General features: G+C 46.4%; 1 protein-coding gene across 2 annotated transcripts in view; it reads left to right on the forward strand.

The window, feature by feature from the left end:
- Nucleotides 1–25,220, forward strand: part of LOC115074737 (baculoviral IAP repeat-containing protein 1-like) — a 104,162-nt gene that overhangs the window by 26,384 nt on the left and 52,558 nt on the right. For both annotated transcript variants that reach the window (XM_029574503.1, XM_029574510.1), the window contains exons 8-9: nt 4,915–4,987; nt 6,010–6,058. In XM_029574503.1, coding sequence (XP_029430363.1) covers nt 4,915–4,987; nt 6,010–6,058 — 122 coding nt within the window. The remainder of the gene's footprint in view (nt 1–4,914; nt 4,988–6,009; nt 6,059–25,220) is intronic.

Consider the following 25,220-nt stretch of genomic DNA (forward strand, 5'->3'; position numbering starts at 1 on the left):
ATCTAGTTTGTATAGTTGAAATTCTTCCTCTGGGTAGATGAGCATACAAATTCCCATACCCAACCTACACAAATATTCCCCTGACTTCCTCCCCCAGCACCTCATGTCATCCACCTCCTCCCACCACTGTTTTCGACATCTGTCATATGTCCAAAATCTGCCACAGTGCTGGCCTCCATCTCCACTGGTAGACCACTTCAAGTGTTACCTTTTTTCTCTTGAGTCTTATAAGGCCAATACTTTAACAAACAAGGCCCCTTCCATCTCAAGTTTTTGTTATGATTCACACAGCCACCAAAATTAATGAAATGGTTGTCCAAAACATCTGCCCTCCTTCCATCCAGCCTTCTTGGAAGCCCAAAGCAGGTGTATTACTGTGTTAGGGTTGAAACCTCTGCTCCATGCATGCTACCCCAATGCTTCTTTACGATTTTGGGTAGATGAGTATACAAGATCCTATACATAATTCTACCCCAACCCCTACCACAAAGCTTTGTAATCTAAACAGCTATCAAAACTAGAAACATCCAGCCTTCTAGGTTCCCATTAACTTACAGGGGCTGTCTTGGTGTTTCTGGGGCATTGTAGCATGTTGGCACAGCAAATATCCACATTGCCTGCAATATCTCCACCCTTGAGAAATTGAAGGTTGGGTGATTTAACACTGCAACTTCCTAACTATTCTAAAACTATCATATAGTATGGCCTATCCAGTGTGCCTAGTTCTACCCCTGGTGCTATGCCATAGACCCCAGCCAGTCTCTAGCCCTCTTCTCATGTCTTTTGCTACTACGGATCCTCCATGCTTATCCCTTGTTTTGAATTCGGTTACTAATCGTCTGGATGAGACGATGGTGCAGGGAAGAGGGATTTGTAAGGAACTAGGGAACCTTTTGGGGAAGGGGAAGACTTTTCCGAAAGGATGGGCTCCACCTTAACCAGAGTGGAACCAGGCTGCTGGCATTAACTTTTAAAAAGGAGATAGAGCAGCTTTTAAACCAGAACAAGGTGGAAAGCCGACAGTCACTCAGTAGTGCATGGTTCGGAGGAAGGTATCTTTGAAGGATACTAATGAAACAGGAGAGTTAGGGCATCCCAACAGAGAGGTTCCAATAAAAGCAAACATACTCCATGTTCCTATAAGTAAAGAATCACCTAGGGCAGGGGTGGGCAATTCCAGTCCTCAAGGGCCACAAACCTGTCGAGGTTTTAGGATATCCTAATGAATATGCATGGCATAGATTTGCATACAACTGAGGCAGAGTGCATGCAAATCTCTCTCATGCATATTCATTAGGGATATCCTGAAAACCAGACTGGTTTGTGGCCCTCGAGGACCGGAACTGCCCACCCCTGACCTAGGGTAAAGAATTCAAAAATTTCCCTATCAACTGAAAAAAGCACTTTGAAATGTCTGTATGCCAATGCCTGAAGTTTAAAAAGTAAAATGGAAGAGTTAGAGTGTATAGCAGTAAATGAGAAATACAAAATTGGCATCTCAGAGACCAGGTAAAGGAGAATAACCAAAGGGACAGTGCTATATCAGGGTACAAATTATATCACAATGATAGGGAGGATCAACTTGGTGGGAGTGTGGCACTTTATGTCCGAGACGGTATACAGTCCAATAGGATAAAGATCATACAAGAGACTAAATGCTCAGTAGAATCTATTTGGGTAGAAATCCCATGTGTGTTGGGTAAGAGTATAGTGATAGGAGTATACTACCATCCACCTGGACAAAATGGTCTGACAGATAATGAAATGCTAAGAGAAATCAGGGAAGCTAACCAATTTGGCAGTGTAGTAATTATGGAAGATTTCAATTACCCCAATATTGACTGGGTAAATGTGACATCAGGGCATGCTAGAGACATAAAATTCCTGGATGGAATAAACGACTGGTTCATGAAGCAATTGTTTCAGGAACCAATGAGACAGAGAGCTATTTTAGATTTAATTTAGTGGAATGCAGGATTTGGTGAGAGAGGTAAATGTGATGGGGCTACTTGGCAATAATGATCATAACATGATCAAATTTGAATTAATGACTAGAAGGGGGGCAATATGTAAATCTACAGCTCCAACACTAAATTTTCAAAAGGGAAACTTTGATAAAATGAGGAAAATTTTTAGAAAAAAACTGAAAGGTGCAGCTGCAAAGGTTAAAAGTGTACAACAGGCATGGACATTGTTTAAAAATACAATCTTAGAAGTGCAGTCCAGATGTATTCCACGCATTAAGGTGGAAGGAAGGCAAAAATTATTACAGGCATGGTTAAAAGGTTGAGATGAAAGAAGCTATTTTAACCAAAAAACATCCTTCAAAAATCTGAAGAAAATAGGAAAAAACATAAGCATTGCCAAGTTGTTTAAAACATTAATAAGGCAGGTGTTAGGGTTGAGGACCCAGTTCAGCTGGGGAACCCCTGTGGGTACAGCCCAAGACTCCAGGGACAGACTAGACTAGGGGATCTTCTGCCTATACCAGCCACCTTCCCCACAGATTGAGCCCTTGGGTTTTGGTGGCTGGCAGGACCTGAACAAGGGGGGGGGGGGACGACCTAATGCTAAAGCTGGAGTGGAGATAGATTTCAGGCAGGACTGAAGAAGCAGGCTGTAGGCTGACGTCGGATGGTACTGGAGACAGAAGCCAGAGGAGACTTGGGATGCAGGCTGCAGGGCTGGAAGCTGATGTCTGGTGGGTCTGGAACTCAGGCAGGAACCAAGGTCTGGGATGGAACACTGGAACAAGACAGGATTTATTAATACTGGCAAGCTTGAGGCAGGAGGCCTGGGAAGCCAGGGAGCAAGGCTTGAGACAGGAGGCCTGGGAGCCAGGGAGCAAGGCTTGAGACAGGCAGCTTAGGGAAGCCAGGGAGCAAGGCTTTGAGACAGGCAGCTTAGGGAAGCCAGGGAGCAAGGCTTGAGACAGGAGGCCTGGGAGCCAGGGAGCAAGGCTTGAGACAGGCAGCTTAGGGAAGCCAGGGAGAAAGGCTTTGAGACAGGCAGCTTAGGGAAGCCAGGGAGCAAGGCTTGAGACAGGAGGCCTGTGAGCCAGGGAGCAAGGCTTGAGACAGGCATCTTAGGGAAGCCAGGAAGCAAAGCTTTGAGACAGGCGGCTTAGGGAAGATAGGGAGCAAAGCTTGAGACAGGCGGCTTAGGGAAGCCAGGGAGCAAAGCTTTGAGACAGGAGGCTTAGGGAAGCCAGGGAGCAAGGCTTTGAGACAGGAGGCTTAGGGAAGCCAGGGAGCAAGGCTTTGAGACAGGAGGCTTAGGGAAGCCAGGGAGCAAAGCTTGAGACAGGAGGCTTAGGGAAGCCAGGGAGCAAGGCTTTGAGACAGGAGGCTTAAGGAAGCCAGGGAGCAAGGCTTTGAGACAGGAGGCCTGGGAGCCAGGGAGCAAGGCTTTGAGACAGGCGGCTTAGGGAAGCCAGGGAGCAAAGCTTGAGACAGGCGGCTTAGGGAAGCCAGGGAGCAAAGCTTTGAGACAGGAGGCTTAGGGAAGCCAGGAAGCAAGGCTTTGAGACAGGAGGCTTAGGGAAGCCAGGGAGAAAGGCTTGAGACAGGAGGCTTAGGGAAGCCAGGGAGCAAGGCTTGAGACAAGGAGGCTTAGGGAAGCCAGGGAGCAAGGCTTGAGACAGGGAGGCTTAGGGAAGCCAGGGAGCAAGGCTTGAGACAAGGAGGCTTAGGAAAGCCAGGGAGCAAAGCTTTGAGACAGGAGGCTTAGGGAAGCCAGGGAGCAAGGGAGCAAGGCTTGAGACAAGGAGGCTTAGGGAAGCCAGGGAGCAAGGCTTGAGACAAGGAGGCTTAGGGAAGCCAGGGAGCAAGGCTTGAGACAAGGAGGCTTAGGGAAGCCAGGGAGCAAGGTTTGAGACAAGGAGGCTTAGGGAAGCCAGGGAGCAAGGTTTGAGACAAGGAGGCTTAGGGAAGCCAGGGAGCAAGGCTTGGGACAGGCGGCCTGGTCTGAGAGAATAGGCACTGCTATGGTACTACTGGCATCAGTAACATGGGAGGCCAGATTTTCAAAGGGGTACGCGTGTAAGATACACACGTTACCCCCCCCCCCCCGAAAACCTGGCCCAAACACCCCCTGCGCGTGCCGAGCCTATGTTGCATAGGCTTCCGACGTGCGCAAAGCCCCGGGACGCGTGTCCCGGGGTTTTCCTGGGGGGGCATGTCACGAGCCGTGCGTCATCGGGGGGCATGTTGAGGGGGCGTGACGCGGTCGGGTGTCATCTGGGGGCGGCGCCACAGGCGTGGTTTTGGCCCGGGGGCGTGGTCGCGCTCTCCGGACCAGCGCCCTGACCGGAACATGGAGCGCGGCAGCCGGCCCGGCGCACGCAAAGTTACGCCTGCTTCGAGCAGGCTTAACTTTCGTGATAGGGCCGGGGGGGTGGGTTAGGTAGGGGAAGGGAGGGGAAGATGAGGGGGAGGGCGAAGGAAAGTTCCCTCCGAGGCCGCTCCGATTTCGAAGCGGCCTCGGAGGGAACGGAAGCAGGCTGCGCGACTCGGTGCACAGGCTGCCAATTTTGGGCAGCCTTGCACACGCCAACCCCGGATTTTAATGGATATGTGCGACTACACGTGTATCTATTGAAATCCCGCGTACTCTTTTTTGCGCCTGGTGCACGAACAAAAGTACGCGGGTGCGCAGATTTATAAAATCTGCCCCGGGATCTACTTAGAGTACTTCCAGGTACTTGTAGCCTGGATTTACCACTGTTGAAAACAGGATGCTGGGCTTAATGGACCCTTGGTTTGACCTAAAATGGCATGTTCTTATGTTCTTATGCTCAGGAGTAGGTTAATAGTGCCTTTGGCCAGACAAACAGTAGCTATTGGATCACTGCTAACTAATGAGAATGCCTTAGTTGTATTCAAAAATCTGTTCTTCTCTACCATTTGGTTTTAGGTGCAGTTATATCTCTCGCAGTACACCAGTGGAAGAACATAACAGCACTGAGCTATCTTCAGTACTTACACAGGTACCATGAAATATTTTACACAAATATTCATATGCGGTATGTGTAAAAGTGATTATTGTAATCGGGTATCCTGAAACAAGTTTAAACAAAGAGATAATAAAAAGACAGTCTGTTTTTATCAGTGAATTTCTGTCTTGCTTTAGTTGATGTTAAAGGAGTTATTTTTGTGACTTAGACACATTCGGTGAAACCTTTGCTGCTTTTAATACAGTTTGGAATCAGCTTGCTAGGATTTAAAGAAGTTTCCTTTGGAGGAAGGTGTTTTTCTGATTTTAAAACAAGTCTCTGCTTTTGAAAATGGTGAGAATCCCTGAGTATCAGCAAAGTATGAAGACAGAGAATGAGTTCAGGTATATGTGCCCATCCCAAAGGGTTCTGTTTTATATTTTGCTTCCTCCATAAAGAGTTATACGAGAGTCTTTTCTCAAAACAATGGCCCATACTTTTAGCATGGAAGAGTGAGTTGCCCATACATCTGATGAAGTCTTCCTGAATTTTTCTTTGTAAAACAATACAGTGCCAACAACCACAAAGAAGTTAAAAATATGGATTTTGCATGTATGTGTTTATATATACCGGCTCCCACATACATACATTCATATAAATATGTGGAACAAAAATGAAACCCTTTACAGGTTGGCTTATTTTAATTTATATAGTTCTGTAGAAAGGATTCTTGGTGATTTCCCTGCTTAGGAAACTATTCCATTCCCTTGGTGATCCCCTACTTAGGGATACTTTTTTTTTTCTTTTCCTGTAGTTCCTCTGTACTTCTACTCTGCACTATGCGTGATCCCTTTCCCCGGTTTATAGTCCCTGTTATTATGTATTTTCAAACCTGCTGTTAAAATGTAAACCAGTATGATGTTCCCTCTAATACCAGTATAAAAAAAAAAGGTCTTTAAATAAATAATAAATAAATACTTATTTCAGTATCAATTTGGAAATGATGGTGAATAATTCTTATGCCTGTTGAAATTTTGAAGACGGATACATTTAAGGAAATAAAATTCTCTTTCTAGGAGAAGAACTGTAAAATGATGGAAGAAGCCCAAGATTCTTGTGCTACTGGTAAGCAATGACTCTAATTACACAGAAAAGTCTTGCAAGCTTAATCTTCCTGCCCAAAGCTTTAAACCTGCAACATTTACATACAATGAAAGCTTGACTCACAGGACTGAAGTAATAGGAACATTTGTAACCCTTGTCTCAGGCCTGTGTGAAAGGTTAGGGGCTCAAACTCAGTACCAGGGATAAGTCCTGGACTCACTCTCATGCAACCCCATTACCCAATGCTTGTCCTCTGAGAGGAAGGATAGACTCCAGGACTCCAGGCATTATGTATACTCTGATTGTGTAAGACTCCAGCATGCTCTTTCACATAAATCTTTACTGAATCAGATGTTCCATGATTTCATTTTATAGAAATAAAATTCCTTCAAATATGTGTGACCCAGCTTTGCCTGTTGCTAATACGTTTCTCTATATTTCCCATCGGAGAGGGGTTTTGCATCCCACCTTTTTGTGGATATAAAGGCCCCCTTGAGCAGGTGATCAGGTCATTGCCTCTCCCTGTAGGAGTAATGAAGAGGCTGCTCTTCACTGCTTGTAAAGTGGATTGACCAGGAGAGAATAGGAGAAGGTGGAAGATTTCTGTATTTGCTGGACCTTTTGAAGCAGTTCCTGAAGGAAGGGCTAACCCTGATATATGGGTCTGGGATCTTTAGTGTTTGCTACCAGCAAATAGTAGAGGTGGGAGACTGAGAAGATTTTTTTGTGACTTTGAGACTGTGGAGCTGTCTGTTTTTGAGAGCTACGTTGGAATATCTTTTTGAACAAGGGGGTTTGTCACCTTTTTTCCCCAGCCCTTGTTCATTTATTTATTTAGTTCTTTTTTTTTTTTATACCGACATTCATGATACAGATCATATCAAATCGGTTTACATGGAACAAGGGGTTATAACATTAACATAGAAGAAGAGGCAAAAAAGTTACAATAAAACAGGGGCAAGGAAACTGGGGAGATAAAGAAGCCAGAAGCAGAAGATAAACTTGGTAACTATAACAAATAATATACAGGGTCGTAAATGGAGTGCCCTGATTAGGTAGCACTAGTATATGAGCTGTGGAATAGCTGAGACAAGCCTGGGTTAGGGGAAGGCTTGTTGAAATAGCCAGGTCTTGAGTTTTTTCCTGAAAGTCAACATACAGGGTTCCTGTCTGAGGTCTGGGGGGATAGCATTCCAGATGGCTGGTCCCGCTGTCGAGAGGGCCCATTCTCTAGTGGCTGTACGAAGGGTGGATTTGGTTGAAGGGGCGTGCAGAGATCCTTTGTAAGCTTCTCTGATAGGTCTTGAAGAGGTGTGGAGTCTGAGTGGGAATTGAAGGTCGATAGGGACCTGGTTGTAAATGGTTTTGTGAATGATGGTGAGGGACTTGTGAAGGATTCTAAAGCTTATTGGTGGCCAATGCAGATTTCTGAGGATGGGCATGATGTGGTCTCTTCTGTTGGTATTTGTCAAGATTCTAGCGGCCGCATTTTGGAGCATCTGGTTTGGTGGTGGAGGTGGGGAGACCCAGCAGAAGGGAGTTACGGTAGTCTATCTTGGAAAATAGAATGGCTTGGAGGACAGTCCTGAAGTCTGTAGTTCATGCTGGAACTACAAAGCGATTATCCTACCCTCCAAGTGGAAGGGATTTTGAAAGTGGATGCTGGTGCAGGTGTGAGAAGAACATCTACGGGAATTACTTTGCATAAACAGACAATGTGGTGTTTTTTTGTTTTGATTCTGCAGATGCTGTTTCTAATTTTTTCTATATTGGCTTGGATTCTTATTTTTAAACTCAAATACATTTTTATTTTGAACATCATTACTGGTCTCTATGGTTCTGTTAGCTACTAGTACTCCAAGTGGGCAAGAGTATTCCCCCCCCCCCTCCTCACAGGACTCCCCTGACCAGTGACTAGGAGAAGTGGGGTGAGATTAAGTTGGACGAAAGCATCCATGACTGCACCAAGGGCCCAGTTAGTTATCCTCCCCCCTGGCCAGATGAACCCCAGCATTGTAGCTCCCTAGTTTCAGCCAGCAAGCCTGCTGGGGGTTCCACTACATATGTATCTGTGGTCTCTTGAATTCTTCCCTGGAGTTCCCGCTTTTCCATTTCAGATCTTTAGGGCTGTCCCTGAGTCCTGTGAATAGGTTTCGCTTACTCTTCTAAGGAGTTCTATTCCATACCTGGGATCCATTGCTTGATCTTACTTGGATTTCCTCTCTCCTCTTTTCTTTGTACCAGATTGGCACTTCCTCTTGGTCTCTGCTGAGCGAGCACCAGATTGGTAATTCTTAGCCTTCAGTTCTCCACCCCAGTATAGTACTGGATGGGTATTTTCTTATTCTTCCAAACTATACTGAGTCTCTCTGGCTGAGTTAGACTGTAAAGGCTCCAAAAACCTCAAAGAAACTTCCAGTCACGAAAATAACTCTTGACTTCCATAAATAAAATACTACCACGATCTGTCTCGCAAGAGACAAAGCCCTAGAGAAACTGAGGCCTTAGTCCAGATACTAGATGGCCTTGGCTCTCTCTCATGGATGGGAAAGTTTCTTCCACAAACCAAAAATCAAACAGAAAAAATAGCTCCCTAGCCATAGTGAGTAAACTGAGAGCAAATATCTCACCAAGGCTTAGGCTTCTGACCAAGGTCCTGGGCCTGCAGTATTTATGCAGTGGAACAGGATATAAAAGGTCGCTGCCCTCTAATCCTCAAACAAGGCCACACTGAACTAAGGGTCACTCTGTGATATAGAAATTGGAATAAACCATTGCAGCAGCCTCCACTGGGGGGTGTGTGGCAAAGGTAATATATTCTTCTATCCTACACTGTACTATCTAACTTTGCTATTAGGGGCAGGATTCAAATTCAGTAGTGCCCTTCTCTATCAAGTCTCTCAGAAGGTAGTGCTTCACATCAATATGCTTGGTGTAAGAGTTCACCTTCTCAGTTTATACCAGCATTATGTACCCTTGGTTGTCTTCCAATACAATTATGGGTCTCTGATGCCCATCAGCAATTAGCTTAGACAAATCGCTTCCTGGGATGCATGGGCGGCTGCAATGTATTCCACTTCAGAGAATGAGACTGTACGGTTAACTGCTTCTTGTTCCACCTCCAGACTGAAAGAGATGCCCAGTGGTAGACATTCGGTATGTTGTGTCACTAGCCCAGTCTCCACTTAGCTGATGAGATTTGGGTTCTCAGTTGCTGGTAGCTTTAGCTTTATATGGATCATGCTTTTTCAGGTATCACATAACCCTTTTCACCATGTTCCAGTCATACTGGGTTGGTGCTTCAACTTTCCTGAATAGTAGTTTGACTGCAACTGTGATGTCTGGCCTAGTTATTGTTATGTACAGTACCTTACTGATCGCCTTTTGGTTTTGGTTGTTGTATGGCAACAGATTATCTTTGCTGTCACCCTTCAGGTAGCTCAGCTCTGTGGAGGTCCATATGTTCTTTGCTTCCCTCAGCCTAAATTTCAGTATCTCATGAACGGGTAGATTTTAAATGCCCAGCATGTGCAAATACCGGGAGATATGTGGGCCATGTGTGTGCTGAGCGCATTTTCAAAGTGGCCCGGCCACGTGCATATCTCCCGATATGTGTGGAAGTGCCAGGTTTTTAAAAAGGGGTGGACCGGGGGCGGGGTGGGGGACAGCGCCATTAGGCGCTGTCCCAGTGAAGCACGCACCGTCAACCAGCCAGCGCGCGGAAGTTACTTCTGCTCCTGAGAGCAAGAAAGTTTAAAAACAAAAAAAATTAGGTGAGTTGAAGGGTTAGGGGTAAGGGCGGAAAAAGTAGGAAGAATAGGTAGGGGATTAAGGAACTGGGGAAGGTCCAATTGCGTCGCCACACACTTTTAAATAACCCCCCCCCCCCTCTTGTGCGCGTGAGTTGGCACCCGTGCACACATGCACGCCAATATAAAATCAGGCGCGAATGTGCACGTGGGATCAGCTTTTATAATATGCGTGCGGTGACTCACACGTTATAAAATTAGCACATCCTTTTTAAAATGATCCTCTAATCTTGTTGCCTTGATTGGTCAGGAAACTTCTATCGTTTTGCCTCTCGATTTAGATTCCAAAGTAGTGTGTGTGTTGTTTCCTAGATCCTTGATCTTGAAATTCTCATAGAAACTGTGCATGATCTCATAGTCCCCTTCTTACTCATGACACATTAGTATGATGCCTACGTGAACTAGGATGTAGGTCATCTGCTCTTTTATTCTTTGGAGTAGAGACAAGGATCTGCCCTAATTCTTGTGAATCCTCCTTGGGTGAGAAATTTGTTGATTTTTTTTCATTCCAGGTTCTGAAAGCTTACTTGAGTTTATAGATGCTTTTTTTGGAGTTTGCGTACCAGGTCGCTGTGCTCTGGATCTATGAAACCAGGTGGTTGCTCCATTTACAGATTTTCGCTGATATCGCTTTACCGGAAGGCTGTCTTCACATCTGCTTGTTTCATTTTCATGTCTCTGCATGTTATGCAGAGTAGGGTGCTCACCGTGGTGTGCTTGACAACTGTGCAAATGTCTCATCTTAGTCATACAAAACAAAAGGTATCGCCAAATTTTCTTTCAAAACTGCTCTTCACCTTAAAGCTAGACTACTATTGAAAAGTGAAAACATTTTTTGTGGAACAACGGGACTGCATCAGCAAGCCTTTGACGACGTGCTCAGTACCTTACCGAACCGTCTGATCTTATCAATCATTTGCAGCCCGTCAGAGAATAATTTATCATAACACCATCCGGTGCTCTTTAGCAAAATAACGGTGTAAATATTTATCACTGTTTGTATGGAAATCTTATACTTGTGGTATTAGTGATGACTCTTAGAATTCCAATATAGAAGACACCATCCTGTGTTCTTTAGCAAAATGATAATCAGGAGCTTTTATATCAATATTTCTGCCCTTTACATCTTATGTTGGTGACTCTTAAGATTTCAGTACAATTGACTCAATGAATTTAATACAGTTGACTCGACAGCGGCCATGTTTCGCAGCCTCTCGGCTGCTTTATCAGGAGTCAAGATGTCACAAAAAGAGTCTATGAGAAAACCAAAGATATTTTATAATCATTTCTGTTATCATTAAGCAAAAACATTATACTTAGCTTTTAAAGGTGTAGCAACCTATTTCAACCAGGACGCGATGTCTCTCACTTAGACGCCGGGCTAGAGACCGCATCAAACCAGAATCTGAGATTAAATAGCCCGCTCTTTTGCAGGGGTCATGACGTCAACAACATCAGTTAACACCATGGAAACAAGACGCTAAAGAAGGCATCTCCTCAGAAAAAACTCCGGGGAAGAAAACCTGCATGTTGGACAGTCAGAATGGAGGAGTTTAGAGATCAAAATTATTATAAAAATACATTTAACTCCAGCATAGAATTCTGAAAATACTGAATACTGAAATCTTAAGAGTCACCAACATAAGATGTAAAGGGCAGAAATATTGATATAAAAGCTCCTGATTATCATTTTGCTAAAGAACACCGGATGGTGTCTTCTATATTGGAATTCTAAGAGTCATCACTAATACCACAAGTATAAGATTTCCATACAAACAGTGATAAATATTTACACCATTATTTTGCTAAAGAGCACCGGATGGTGTTATGATAAATTATTCTCTGACGGGCTGCAAATGATTGATAAGAGCGGACGGCTCGGTAAGGTACTGAGCACGTCGTCAAAGGCTTGCTGATGCAGTCCCGTTGTTCCACAAAAATTTTTTTCACTTTTCAATAGTAGTCTAGCTTTAAGGTGAAGAGCAGTTTTGAAAGAAAATTTGGCGATACCTTTTGTTTTGTTTGGCATTGAGCGAATAGGTTCGCAGTACAGCTCTTTGTTTTTTGTGATTGTCATCTTAGTCATAACCATTCTTTTGCAAGTAGTCTATGACTACCAGTCTGGACTTGTAATACTCCACTCCTCCTTCTGCATTGTGCTTCAGTTTGAACATTCATCTACATCTGACCATCTTGCACCCTGATGGCAAGAGTGTAAGAGTTCAGGTGTTCTTGTGAAAGGAGTCTATCTCTTCCTGCACAGCTTCATATCTGGGCAAGGACCTCCAAAGTCTCATTTTTGTATCTCAAAAGGGATGTCAATGAAGGTTAAGAAAATACCTCTTTCCAGAAGGGGTTGCTGTCTTCATTGGTCTACAGAGATCACTATGTATTAGTTCCTGTATAACTGTGTTATTCCTCATAGACATCATGAAGGGAAGATAACGCTCGAAAGCTTGTCACAGAGTTTATAGATAGAAATAATTTATACTTTCCTTTTGTATGCTAAGAAACATTTGGAAATATAGGCAATTTAACACCCAGAAATAAGTTCGCTCTAAGATGAAAAAAAAAATCTTAGTAAGAAATTTCTATCCATTTGTAAAATACAAGACATCAAAAGTATTGCAGAAGTATTTTCAGCTTCCATAAAAGTTTGTTGAAAGTGGATAATATCTAAATTGTCCAGATTTTACTGGATGATTGATTGTATTTCTCCCACATTTTCCAAAATCTCTTTCCGAGGCAAATAGTTTCTCACAGGACAAGCAGGATGTTAGTCCTCACATATTGGGTGACAACATCAGGATGGAGCCCAATCACGGAATACTTTTGTCAAAGTTTCCAGAACTTTGACTGGCACCTACTGGGCATGCCCAGCACAGCACCAACCCTGCAGCCAGCAGGGGTCCCCCTTCAGTCTTCTTTTTTCTGTGCAGCAGTAGCCACGCGGGTTAAGGAGCTCTTCAGAGATTCCTGACAGGAATTTTTCCTCACGGAAATTCTTCAAAAAATTCTAAAAAGTTTTACTCCACAAGGGTCCCCTTATCAATATCTTTGCTCTGCGGTCGAACAGTAAGTTTTTTTACCTGCTTGCGGTCGATTCCCGACGAGTTTTTCTCTCGCGGCCCACCAGCCATCAACTGCACCACGGCTAAATTTTGTTGAGGCCATGGCGTTGGATTTCTGTCGGTGCCCTGACTGCACTTGAACGATGTCCATCACTAACCCTCACACAGTCTGTGTGATGTGTTTGGGGTCCGACCATGATGTCCTTACTTGCAACAAATGTGCCCAAATGACACCAAAGGGTCGCAAGGCTAGGCTGGAGAAGATGGGATTTCTCTTTCGCCCAAAAACCTCAACGCCATCGATAGCTTTGACGTCGTCTGAACCAGTAACGTCTACCTCGCGCCAGCACCGGGAAACCGCTGCTGCCCGACCGGCTTCGACTCCGCGGGTGTCGACCCCCTCTGTTCCACCTCAGGAGAAAGACCGAGAGGAACATCGAGAAAAATATCGACACCACCACCTTAAAGCTCAGGCCACTGATACAGGCAAGCCCTTGCCATCAACGTATTCTGAGCCACCAACAAAAAAGTCCCGAACAGAGACACCCAGAGACAAAAAAGTCTCTGGGACACTGAGGCATTCCCCACCTGGACAGGTGCTGGGATCCGCGATTCCACCTTTACCGGTGGACCCTCTGGCTACGCCAGTGCTGCCTCCTACTCCGGAACCGGGTATCCATGCCCCAGGTTTCCATGAGGAATTGGATCGGATGATCCAAGAGACCATCAGAAAAGCACTCCAGCGGTTCAATCCTCCATCGATGCCGGTGTCAGTTCCCGAGCCGGCCACTGATCCGATATCCATGACGCTTGCACCGCTATTGGTAAGAATGGACAAGTTAATCAGTGCCCTTCCACCGGTGCATCCGAGAGAACCAATGGCCCCGATTCCTTCCTCACTGATACCCTTGTCATCGGAAGAAGAATCACAGATCTCCAATCCGTCCTCCGGAGCGCTACCACCGAAGCATCCATCGATGTCACAGATTCCATCGGTGCCTCCATCGATGCCTCCGATGCCTCCCTCGATGCCGGCGATGCCTCAATCGATGCCTTCAGTCCCACTTCCAAAGCCATCGAAGCCTAGGCCCGAACCTTCCGGAATAACACTGTTACTCCCTTCTGATGAACATAAGGGAGCTGCTGATGAACCGTATGATCCCTGGACCGATGATTTGCCCTCTCAGCCCTCTCCTCCCGATGAAAGGAAACGCTCTCCTCCAGAGGACTTGTCCTTCATCAATTTTATAAAAGAAATGTCTGAAACCATTTCACTCCAGCTTCAGACGGAAGAGGACTGTAGGCATCAGATGTTGCAACTTCTTCAATTCATCGATGCTCCTAAGGAAATCATGTCCATTCCCATTCATGAAATCCTCTTAGACCTGTTACAGAGGAATTGGGAGCACCCTGGCTCTGTGGCACCTGTCAACTGGAAGGCAGATGCCACCTACCTAGTCCAGTCAGCCCCTGGCTTCCAGAGAACTCAATTGGACCATCACTCAGTTGTTGTGGAGTCAGCCCAGAAGAGGGCACGATGCCCCAAGCCTCACTCTTCCATTCCCCCAGGAAGAACAAAAATTTTGGATGCATTTGGAAGGTGAGTTTTTCATGGCTCAATGCTCATCTCTCGCATTGCTTCCTACCTATATGACCCCAATATTTATTTAGTTATTGATCTGTTACTATGATCTGTTACTATTGATCTGTTACTATTGATCTGTTACTATGTTCTAGGTTACACAATGTTCCTTGTAAAGGCTTTGCCTATATATATCCTTGTTTTAAGTTATCTGTAAACCGGCACGATGTGCAAACGGTTGCCGGTATATAAAATTAAATAAATAATAATAAATAATAATAACAATACAACAGGGCCCTATTCACCAGAATTCAAGAATTTGCTGAAGCCTTACCTCTGCAATACCAGGACCAGCTCCATGTCCTAGCTCAAAAAGGCCTAGATGCTGGCAGATATGAAGTGCGGTCGGCTTATGATGTCTTTGACACTGCCTCCAGGGTATCAGCGGCAGGTATTAGTGCGAGAAGATGGGCCTGGCTAAAGTCTTCAGACCTCAGACCAGAGGTACAAGACCACTTAGCTGACTTGCCTTGTATGGGAGATAATCTTTTTGGAGAAAAGATACAAGAAGCAGTGGCGCAACTCAAGGACCACCAAGAGACTCTGTGCCAACTCTATTTACTGCCTTCTGATCCCTCTTCCAAGAGACCCTTCAGAAGGGACTCCAAGAGACAAGTCTACCAACAAATGATATACTGTCTCCCGGCATCCAGGGGTAGGCCTTCTAAGCCTTATCAAAAAGGCCAGTCCAGGCAACCTCGGGTGCAGAAGTCACAGCCAGCTCCCCAGCCAGGTCCAGCGGCTGGTTTTTGACTTCTTTCTAGAGAGCAGTGCCCAGCCTCCACTTCCAACTATCCCCGTCAGAGGCTGGTTGTGCCATTTCTCCAAACCATGGCACACAGTCACCACAGATCAGTGGGTACTCACCATAGTAACTCATGGTTACCACCTCAACTTTCTCTCTGTTCCACCGGATTCCCCACCTCGGCTGACGTGGGGAACATCCGACCACTCATCCCTCCTGGAGCAGGAGATCTCCCTCCTCCTCCAGTCCCGAGCAATAGAGCCAGTGCCCCTCTCCCATATGGGGCAAGGGTTCTATTCTCAGTATTTCCTGATACCAAAAAAGTCAGATGGTGTTCGCCCAATACTGGATCTTCGCACCTTAAACAAATACCTGCAAAGAGAAAAGTTCAAGATGGTGACCTTGGATTCTCTTCTTCCCCTTCTCCAAAGGGAAGACTGGCTCTTCTCTCTAGACCTCCAGGATGCCTACACACACACATTTCAATTACTCCGTCACATCGCAGATTCCTGCGGTTCCTAGTAGGCCCAAAACACTTCCAATATCGAGTGTTACCTTTCGGCCTAGCATCTGCCCCATGAGTCTTCACCAAGTGCCTTGTAGAGGTAGCTGCCTTTCTCAGGAGTCAAAGTGTCCATGTCTACCCCTATCTCGACGATTGGTTAATCAGGGCCCCTACTCAGCAAGCTGCACTGACGTCTCTACTTCTCACCTACCATACCCTGATCTCCCTAGGGTTTCTCATAAACTATCCAAAATCCAGGCTAGTTCCCTTTCAAACCCTATCATTCATAGGGGCCGACTTGGACACTCTAAAGGCGAAAGCCTTCCTACCTCAGGATCAAGCTTTCACTCTCGCTTCTCTGGCCCATCGACTGCAGTCTCAACAGCACTCAACTGCACGTCTCTTTCTAATCTTACTGGGTCATAAGGCCTCCTCGGTGCATGTCACTCCTATGGCCCGCCTGGCCATGAGAGTAATGCAGTGGACTCTAAAATCGCAGTGGATTCAGTCTTCTCAGCCAATGTCCACCATTGTCCACATCACCAACCAGCTCCGCTTAACACTGGCTTGGTAGATAAACCAATCCAATCTGCTTCAAGGCCTTCCATTTCAGGCTCCAGACCCTCAAATAACCTTGACAACAGATGCCTCCAACCTTAGCTGGGGTGCACATGTTGCAAACCTGCAAACTCAGGGCATTTGGTCTCCAGAGGAAACCAAACACCAAATAAATTTCCTGGAGCTTTGCGCAATCAGATATGCTCTCAGGGCTTTTCAGGATCACCTTTCCAACCAGGTCATCCTGATTCAAACAGACAACCAGGTGGCCATGTGGTACATCATCAAGCAAGGGGGAACAGGCTCCTACCTTCTGTGTCAGGAAGCTGCACAGATATGGGCAGAAGCCCTTTCCCACTCGATGTACCTCAGGGCCACCTACTTGCCGGGAGTGGACAATGTGTTGGCAGACAAGCTGAGTAGCACTTTTCAACCACACGAGTGGTCCCTCAACCCCACAGTAGAGGACTCAATATTCCAATGTTGGGGTTACCCTCACATAGACCTCTTTGCGTCAGTTCACAACTGCAAAGTAAGGAACTTCTGTTCTCTCACTCGCAGCCAACACCTTCAACCAAGAGACGCTTTCTCCCTCTCGTGGGGCTGCGGTCTCCTTTATGCGTACCCTCCACTTCCACTCATTTCGAGGACTCTCATGAAATTGCGAAGGGTCAAGAGATTAATGATTCTCATAGCCCCTCATTGGCCACGCCAGGTCTGGTTTCCATGACCTATCAGTACACCGGCACATTCCTCTGCGGAAGGACCCGTTTCTGCTCACTCAGAACAATGGCTGCCTTCGTCACCCCAACCTCTAGGCCCTCTCCCTGACTGCCTGGATGTTGAAAGGTTAATACTTCAACCTCTTAACCTTTCAGAGTCTGTTTCCCATGTCCTAGTAGCTTTACGAAAGCCTTCCACAAGGAAGTCTTATCATTAAAAATGGAACAGGTTTACGGTATAGTGTACTTCCATGTCCATCGATCCCTTCACTTGTTCCACACCAAAATTTTTGGACTATCTCTGGCACCTGTCAGAGTCAGGTCTTCATACTTCTTCTAGCAGGGTACATGTCAGTGCGGTAACCGCCTTCCATAAAGGTGTCGGGGATGTACCTATTTCAGTACAACCCCTGGTAACATGCTTTTTGAAGGGCTTGCTTCACCTTAAACCTCCACTGTGCCCTCCTGGGACCTCAGCTTGATTTTGGGGGCGGCTCATGAAACCGCTGTTTGACCCTCTCCAATCCTGTGATCTCCGCTATCTCACCTGGAAGGTGATTTTTCTTTTGGCGATCACTTCGGCTCGCAGAGTTAGTGAGTTACAGGCCTTAGTCACCTACCCGCCTTACACTCAACTTCTGCATGATAGGGTAGTGCTTCGCACTCACCCTAAGTTTTTGCCTAAGGTAGTATCGGAGTTTCATATCAATCAATCCATTATACTACCCACCTTCTTTCCCAGGCCCCACTCAAACCCAGGAGAGCAGGCTCTGCATACCCTTGAGTGCAAACGGGCTCTAGCTTTTTATCTAGACCGTACAGCTGCCCACAGGAAATGCAGTCAATTATAAACAAACCCGCGAAACGCGACAAGGCCCGCCCTCAACCAGAAGCCAGCCAACCAGCTACAGCCCGGCTGGGCTTTAAAGCTAGGCTGCAGGCGCCATCTCGCCCCTTGTCCACGCCGTGACCGGAGACCTGCGCGACCGGCGCCGGAGCCCCACCGGGGGAAGGTCAGGTCAGTACACGGCCTCCCCACCCGGGGGACCCCGACGCCAGCCGCATGCGCCGAGGCCCAAAGCCATAGGAGGAAACGCGGCGAAAAACGAAAAAAAGAAAAAAAAAAAAAGACTATAAACAAACCCGCGAAACGCGACAAGGCCCGCCCTCAACCAGAAGCCAGCCAACCAGCTACAGCCCGGCTGGGCTTTAAAGCTAGGCTGCAGGCGCCATCTCGCCCCTTGTCCACGCCGTGACCGGAGACCTGCGCGACCGGCGCCGGAGCCCCACCGGGGGAAGGTCAGGTCAGTACACAGCCTCCCCACCCGGGGGACCCCGACGCCAGCCGCATGCGCCGAGGCCCAAAGCCATAGGAGGAAACGCGGCAAAAAACGAAAAAAAGAAAAAAAAAAGACTATAAACAAACCCGCGAAACGCTACAAGGCCCGCCCTCAACCAGAAGCCAGCCAACCAGCTACAGCCCGGCTGGGCTTTAACTCCACACCCTACTAGGCGTCGCGCGCCGAGCGTCGCGCGCCGAAGGAGCACGACAAAGGGGCCTGCCCCTTTGTGTGCCCCTTCGTGCGCACCTGAATAGCACCAGAACCACGATTCTCGTATTGGCAGCCATTATACTCCACCTGCGCCACCATCCCACGATTCCCCTTCAGCCCAGGTCGGCCTCCCTGCGCAGTCGGCGTCGGCCCCTGGAATCTCGCAACTAAGGGGCCATAGAAGCAACTGTCGCTACTTTCCATCAACTACCCCACCCTCTCCTTATTAGCGCTAACCCATTCCAGCTTCTATCCTTCACCCAGCCACTCCAGCATTCATCCAGCCTCTCCAGCATCCAGCACTCATCCAGTCACCCCAGCATCCAGCCTCTCCAGCACTCATCCAGCCTCTCCAGCATCCAGCACTCATCCATTCATCCAGCATCCAGCCTCTCCAGCAACCAGCACTCATCCAGCCTCTCCAGCATCCAGCACTCATCCAGTCACCCCAGCATCCAGCCTCTCCAGCATCCAGCACTCATCCAGTCACCCCAGCATCCAGCCTCTCCAGCATCCAGCATTCATCCATCATCCAGCCTCTCCAGCATCCAGCATCAACTTACATCCAAAAAAGACATTAACATGCTACAAACCTTCTCCATTCCGATTATCCCTCGCTCAATCCCCATCAGAGCTAACGCACCATTACTCAATCTATGCTCAAAGAGATCTCTGATTCCAATCATGATCTCCCCAATAACACAATTCCTAGGTCTATCCTTAATAACCTTAAGCCTTCTAAACTCGCAGTCGCTCTCAAAAAAATCTCACTTGCTCAACGACCATCTCCTAGACTCTCAACCGGACATATGTGCCATTACCGAAACATGGCTGAAAAACACTGATACAGCCATAATCAACCAACTACCAATACAACAATATGACGTCTTCTCTATCCCTAGACCTAAAAAAAGAGGGGGTGGAATAATGTTAATCACAAAAAAAGAATTAAGAATGACTCAACAAGCCTTCAAATCTACGACTAAATTAGAAATCGGATTATTCAAATCCTCCCAACTCCAAATCTGCCTTATTTACGCCCCCCCAGGGCTCCTAGAAGCCGACCCCTCTCCACTCATCGAAATCATAGCCAAACATATCGACTCCATCTCACCCGCTATCATATTAGGAGATTTCAACATCCATGTTGATTCTCCCTCCCCATCTTCCAATTGCGAAGCCCTACTTTCCCCCTTCCAGGCTATGGGATTCAATCAAATCATAAATAATCCCACCCACAAGGCAGGCCACACGCTTGACCTGATATTCACTAATGAAACCATCTCTCCCATCTCTCCACCTTCCTGCTCCCCCATCCCCTGGTCAGACCACGCATTGATAGTTACAAAACTAGCCATTAATCAAAAACAGACCCCTATTGCTTCCAAATCCTCCATCCAATTCAGGAAACCTTGTTCAATGGACACACTCAACAACAGCCTTGCCAAAGACCTATCCAAACTGGACTTCACAGATGCTGATACCGCAATTAATTCCTGGCAAACAATCACACACGCAGTAGCAAACTCAATTTGCCCACTATCCTCAAAAATTATCAACCCAGCACGCTCGAACAAAAAACCCTGGTTCTCTACGGAATTAAGAAAACTCAAACAAGACCTTCAACACAAGGAACTACGCTGGCGGAAAGACCCCTCCCCCGCATCATTGGCTTCTTACAAAACAGCAATGAGCTTCTACAGAACATCGATCACCCGCACCAAACGAGATTTTTATGCCAAAAAAATACACGGTTTCTTATATGACCCGAAAACACTCTTCTCATATGTGGCAGCCCTCACCACTCCCACTTCCCCTACCTTCTCAGAAGAAGAAGCCCAAAACAAATCTACAGAGTTGGCGATTTTCTTTGACAACAAAGTCAAAAACCTACTTGGCCCACTGGCAACATCCAACAAATCATCAATAGCCTTACAACCCCCCAGCCAAACTCCTAGCCAAAATCCATCCTCTACTACTCTTAAACAGACGCTAGTATCTCTTGAACCTTCATCATCCCTGGAAATAGAATCGATTATCAAGAAAATGAAACCCTCGTCTCACCCTCTAGACCAAATACCAACCAAACTTCTCCTCACCATTCCTAACACCATTGCCAGATCTCTGGCAGACATCATAAATTGTTCCCTCAATCAAGGATCTGTCCCTGACTCCTTAAAAATTGCTTCGCTGAAACCCTTACTAAAAAAACCCAATCTGGACCCAGCCAACCCAGCAAATTTCCGCCCCATCGCAAACCTACCTTTTATAGCTAAAATAATGGAAAAACTTGTCAACTTCCGTCTCACCGACTACTTGGACTCCCACAATATCTTATACCCTTCTCAATTCGGTTTCAGGAAACGCCTAAACACAGAATCCCTCCTTCTTTCTTTAACGGACACCATCCTGATGGGCCTTGACAAGGGACAATCGTACCTCCTAGCCCTACTCGATATTTCTGCGGCGTTTGACACGGTAAATCACGACATCCTCATCAGCCGTCTATTGGAAATAGGCATCTCTGGCTCCGCACTGCTCCGGTTTAAATCCTTTTTGAACAACAGGCACTACAAAGTTAAAATAAACGACAAAGAATCCCACCCTGTCCCATCAAAACAAGGAGTACCACAGGGCTCTTCTCTGTCCCCTACCCTGTTTAACATATACCTACTTCCTTTATGCCAGCTGCTCAATAGCCTCAACCTCACCCATTTTATATACGCAGACGATGTGCAAATCATAATCCCCATCTCGGACCCCATCTCCTCAACTCTAAATTTCTGGAACGACTGCCTACATGCCATCAACCAGCTTCTCTCGAATCTCAACCTGGTCCTAAATACGTCCAAAACGGAACTCCTGGTTATCTCCCCTAGCGATAACCATCCCTTCACTAATAACACAATAACCCCACTAGCAAGCCATGTCAGAGACCTTGGGGCCACCCTTGACTCCAGAATGAATTTCAAAAAATTCATTAACGCTACTACTAAAGAATGTTTCTTCAAGCTACAGGTCCTGAAGCATCTAAGACCGCTCTTACACTTCCAGGATTTCCGTTCTGTGCTTCAAGCAATACTGTTTTCAAAGATTGACTATTGCAACGCTCTTCTACTCGGTCTCCCCGCCTCTTCGACCAAACCTCTACAGATGCTGCAAAATGCAGCGGCCAGGATCCTTACAAACACACAGCGCAAGGACCACATCACACCTATCCTAAAAATCTTACATTGGCTCCCTATTCAACATAGAATACTGTTCAAAGCTCTCACTATCATCCACAAATCGGTCTACCAACAATCCTCTGTCCAACTCACCTTCCCTCTGGAACTACATACATCATCAAGACCGATAAGAACTGCCTACAAAAGTAAGCTCATGGCCCCTCCCAACAAATCATCAGTTCACAACTCCATCCACAAGCGAGCATTTTCGACAGCAGTTCCCCTACATTGGAATTCGCTTCCTCAAGACTTACGCCAGGAACAATGCCATTTAACCTTCAGAAAAAAACTTAAAACCTGGCTGTTCACACAAGCCTATCGTTGAAGGATTCCATTTTAACCAACTCTCTCTCACCCTCCAACCCACCCTTCTCCCTCCCCGCACTCCCTACCTTTTTCCCTTCTCCCCCCGCAACCTCAACCCACCCTTTCCCCTCACCCCCACCACTCCTCCCATTTGACATACCATGTATATTTCAGCTGTATATATTTCCATATATATATATTTCCATGTATATTTCCGCTGACTATAATCCATGTTTCTGTACTACTAATTTATTGTTTTATGTTAATTTATAGTTTGGAATTTTTGTTAACTTATTGTTTGATTACTTAATTCTGTCCTATCTTCCGACATCCATGTTTTTACTCTCCCTGTTTTAATGTAACTTCTCATTTCCACTTATACGTTAATTGGTTTTTTCCCCTTGTTCTAATGTAAACCGGTACGATAAGACCTGGTCTTGAGTGTCGGTATAGTAAAAGAAGTTAAATAAATAAATAAATAAATAATTGTTTCCTTTGATCCCATCAAATTGGGCAAACCTGTGGGTAAGCAGACTCTCTCCTCCTGGTTAGCGGACTGTATTTCCTTTTGTTACCAACAGGCAAGCATTCCGCTTCAAGACCATGTTAAAGCACACTCTTTCAGGGCCATGGCAACATCAGTAGCACACCTACACTCGGTGCCGCTTGCTGACATCTATAAGGCTGCTACCTGGAGTTCTCTCCACACATTTGCAGCTCATTATTGTTTAGACAAGGCTGGAAGACAAGATTCCATCTTTGGCCAGTCTGTGCTACGCAACATATTTGCAAACTGAGGTACCAACATCCTTCCGCCAACCTGGTAGGGTTCAGGATGCCCTCTATCAAATTCCACCCCAGTTCTTGTGCCTATTGCACGTCTTTGGGTACATTTGGTGCATTGCTCGGGCATCCTTAGCTGGGTACTCACCCATATGTGAGGATTACCATCCTGCTTGTTCTGTGAGAAAGCAGAGTTGCTTACCTGTAACAGGTGTTCTCACAGGACAGCAGGATGTTAGTCCTCATGAAACCCGCCCGCCACCCCAGGCAGTTGGGTACGCTTACGATTTATTATTTTATTTTCGCATGTACTTTTTACTATAAGACGAGACTGAAGGGGGACCCCTGCTGGCTGCAGGGTTGGTGCTATGTTGGGCATGCCCAGTAGGTGCCAGTCAAAGTTCTGGAAACTTTGACAAAAGTATTCCGTGATTGGGCTCCATCCTGATGATGTCACCCCATATGTGAAGACTAACATCCTGCTGTCCTGTGAGAACACTTGTTACTGGTAAGCAACTCTGCTAAATCTTTGCAATCAGAGGCATTTCAGCAAAATATTCCAAAGCTTCCACCAAATATTTCCAAAACATTTTTCTCACAGCCACGACCGCTCTTACTTAAATCCTGCACCGTTCTCCAGCCCTCCCTGAGTCTACTCACAGCACAGGCCAATCTCCACCGCCACGTTCCCCATGGCCTCTCGTGGCGGCTGAGATGCCGCCACCACCCACGTCATCTCTGGGCCTTTCTAGGCGCGCGCACCACCGGGCCCTTCTTTGAAACCTCTTCGGGAACCTCAGGGGGTGTCCCTGTTTGATGATGTCATCAGATCAAGGTACTTAAGTTTCATCTTCGCCCTTAGCTAGCCAACTTGGCAACAAATTCCATACGTCTCTACTAGCTCCTGCTCCGTGTTCCTGTGGCGATGCTTTTGGACTCCATTGGACTTTGGACTCTGTCTGGTACCCGCTCCTCAGGGGTCAGTGGGAGCTCTCTACGGGGACTATGTCTCACGACTCCCCGCTCCTTGGGCTGGCCTGCACTTCCTGAAGTCCTACTCTGCAAGGCTGCCCGCTCCTCGGGGCTGCCCCCGGAACACCTTACCACTCAGGAGTTTACTCTAGTGCTTTCCCACTCCTCGGGGTTGTGCCTAGGTGCCATGTTGACCTGTCAGCACTTCCCTGCTCCTCGGGACTGTGCCCTTGTATTATACAAGAGACTCTCAGCACCGTCCCGCTCCTCGGGGCAGTGCTCTCATGCTACTAAGACTGCCAGCACTTCCCTGCTCCTTGGGGCTGTGCTTCTCTATCATATAGAGACTGTCTGTGCTCCCCGCTCCTCGGGTTTCAACATACATCATCCCCGGAGACCTGACTTGGGCTTCCCTGCTCCGCGGGTTGGACTACAGCACCACAGCTGCACCTCCCTCACTCTGCAGCTCCGCCCCTCAGGGGTGTCTCTCCAGTATACTTCCTGCATGCCAGTCTCACGCTTCCCGCTCTGCGGACTGCCTGGCACCTTCCCCTTTGGGGGTCTCAGTCCAGGTATTATCTTCAGCCTGCTTGTCTACTGGGGAATTCCTCCTGACTCCTCAGGACCTCTCCATAGTCTCACCCAGAGCTCCCTGCCGTGCCTGACCTCGCCTCCTGACGGTGTGGGCCTGTGGGGCTCCTCCCCACAGGTGGTAACAACTCACACCTCGGGCCAAGGGTCCACATACCCACAAACCATAACAGTGGGACAAAGGAAACTCATTACAAGGTCTTTTTGGATCATTAGTATATAATTTGGTAAAATAAAGTATCCTATAGCACGATTGTGCAGGTGTATGGTTGAAGAATCATCCACAGTAGGGAGAGATTAGAGGGTTCAGATGGGGATGTTATCCTAATTATTTGTTATTCCTTTTCAGTGTTTGTTGGGGTGAAGAGAGAGGAAAAAAGATAAACTTACCAAGTTTTTGGCACATTTTTCAATTTAAAGCGAAAATGAATCAGAGGCAGAGGGCATTTCTCTCACAGCATTAGATGATGTAGTATATATGTCAAACATGATTTACTTTTTCCATTAATTGTAAAGCCAATAAAGAGAATTTTAAAAAAATGAAAAAGCTTATTTTGTTAAACATGTGGGATATTTATTTATTTATTTATTTATTAAGGCTTTTATATACCGACTTTCTTGATACAAATCAAATCAATTCGGTTTACAATGAACTAAGTAGAATATACAATTAACCAATCAACAAGAGATACAGAGCAT

Source organism: Rhinatrema bivittatum, chromosome 1 (assembly GCF_901001135.1).
Source record: "Rhinatrema bivittatum chromosome 1, aRhiBiv1.1, whole genome shotgun sequence".
Lineage (NCBI taxonomy): Eukaryota > Metazoa > Chordata > Amphibia > Gymnophiona > Rhinatrematidae > Rhinatrema > Rhinatrema bivittatum.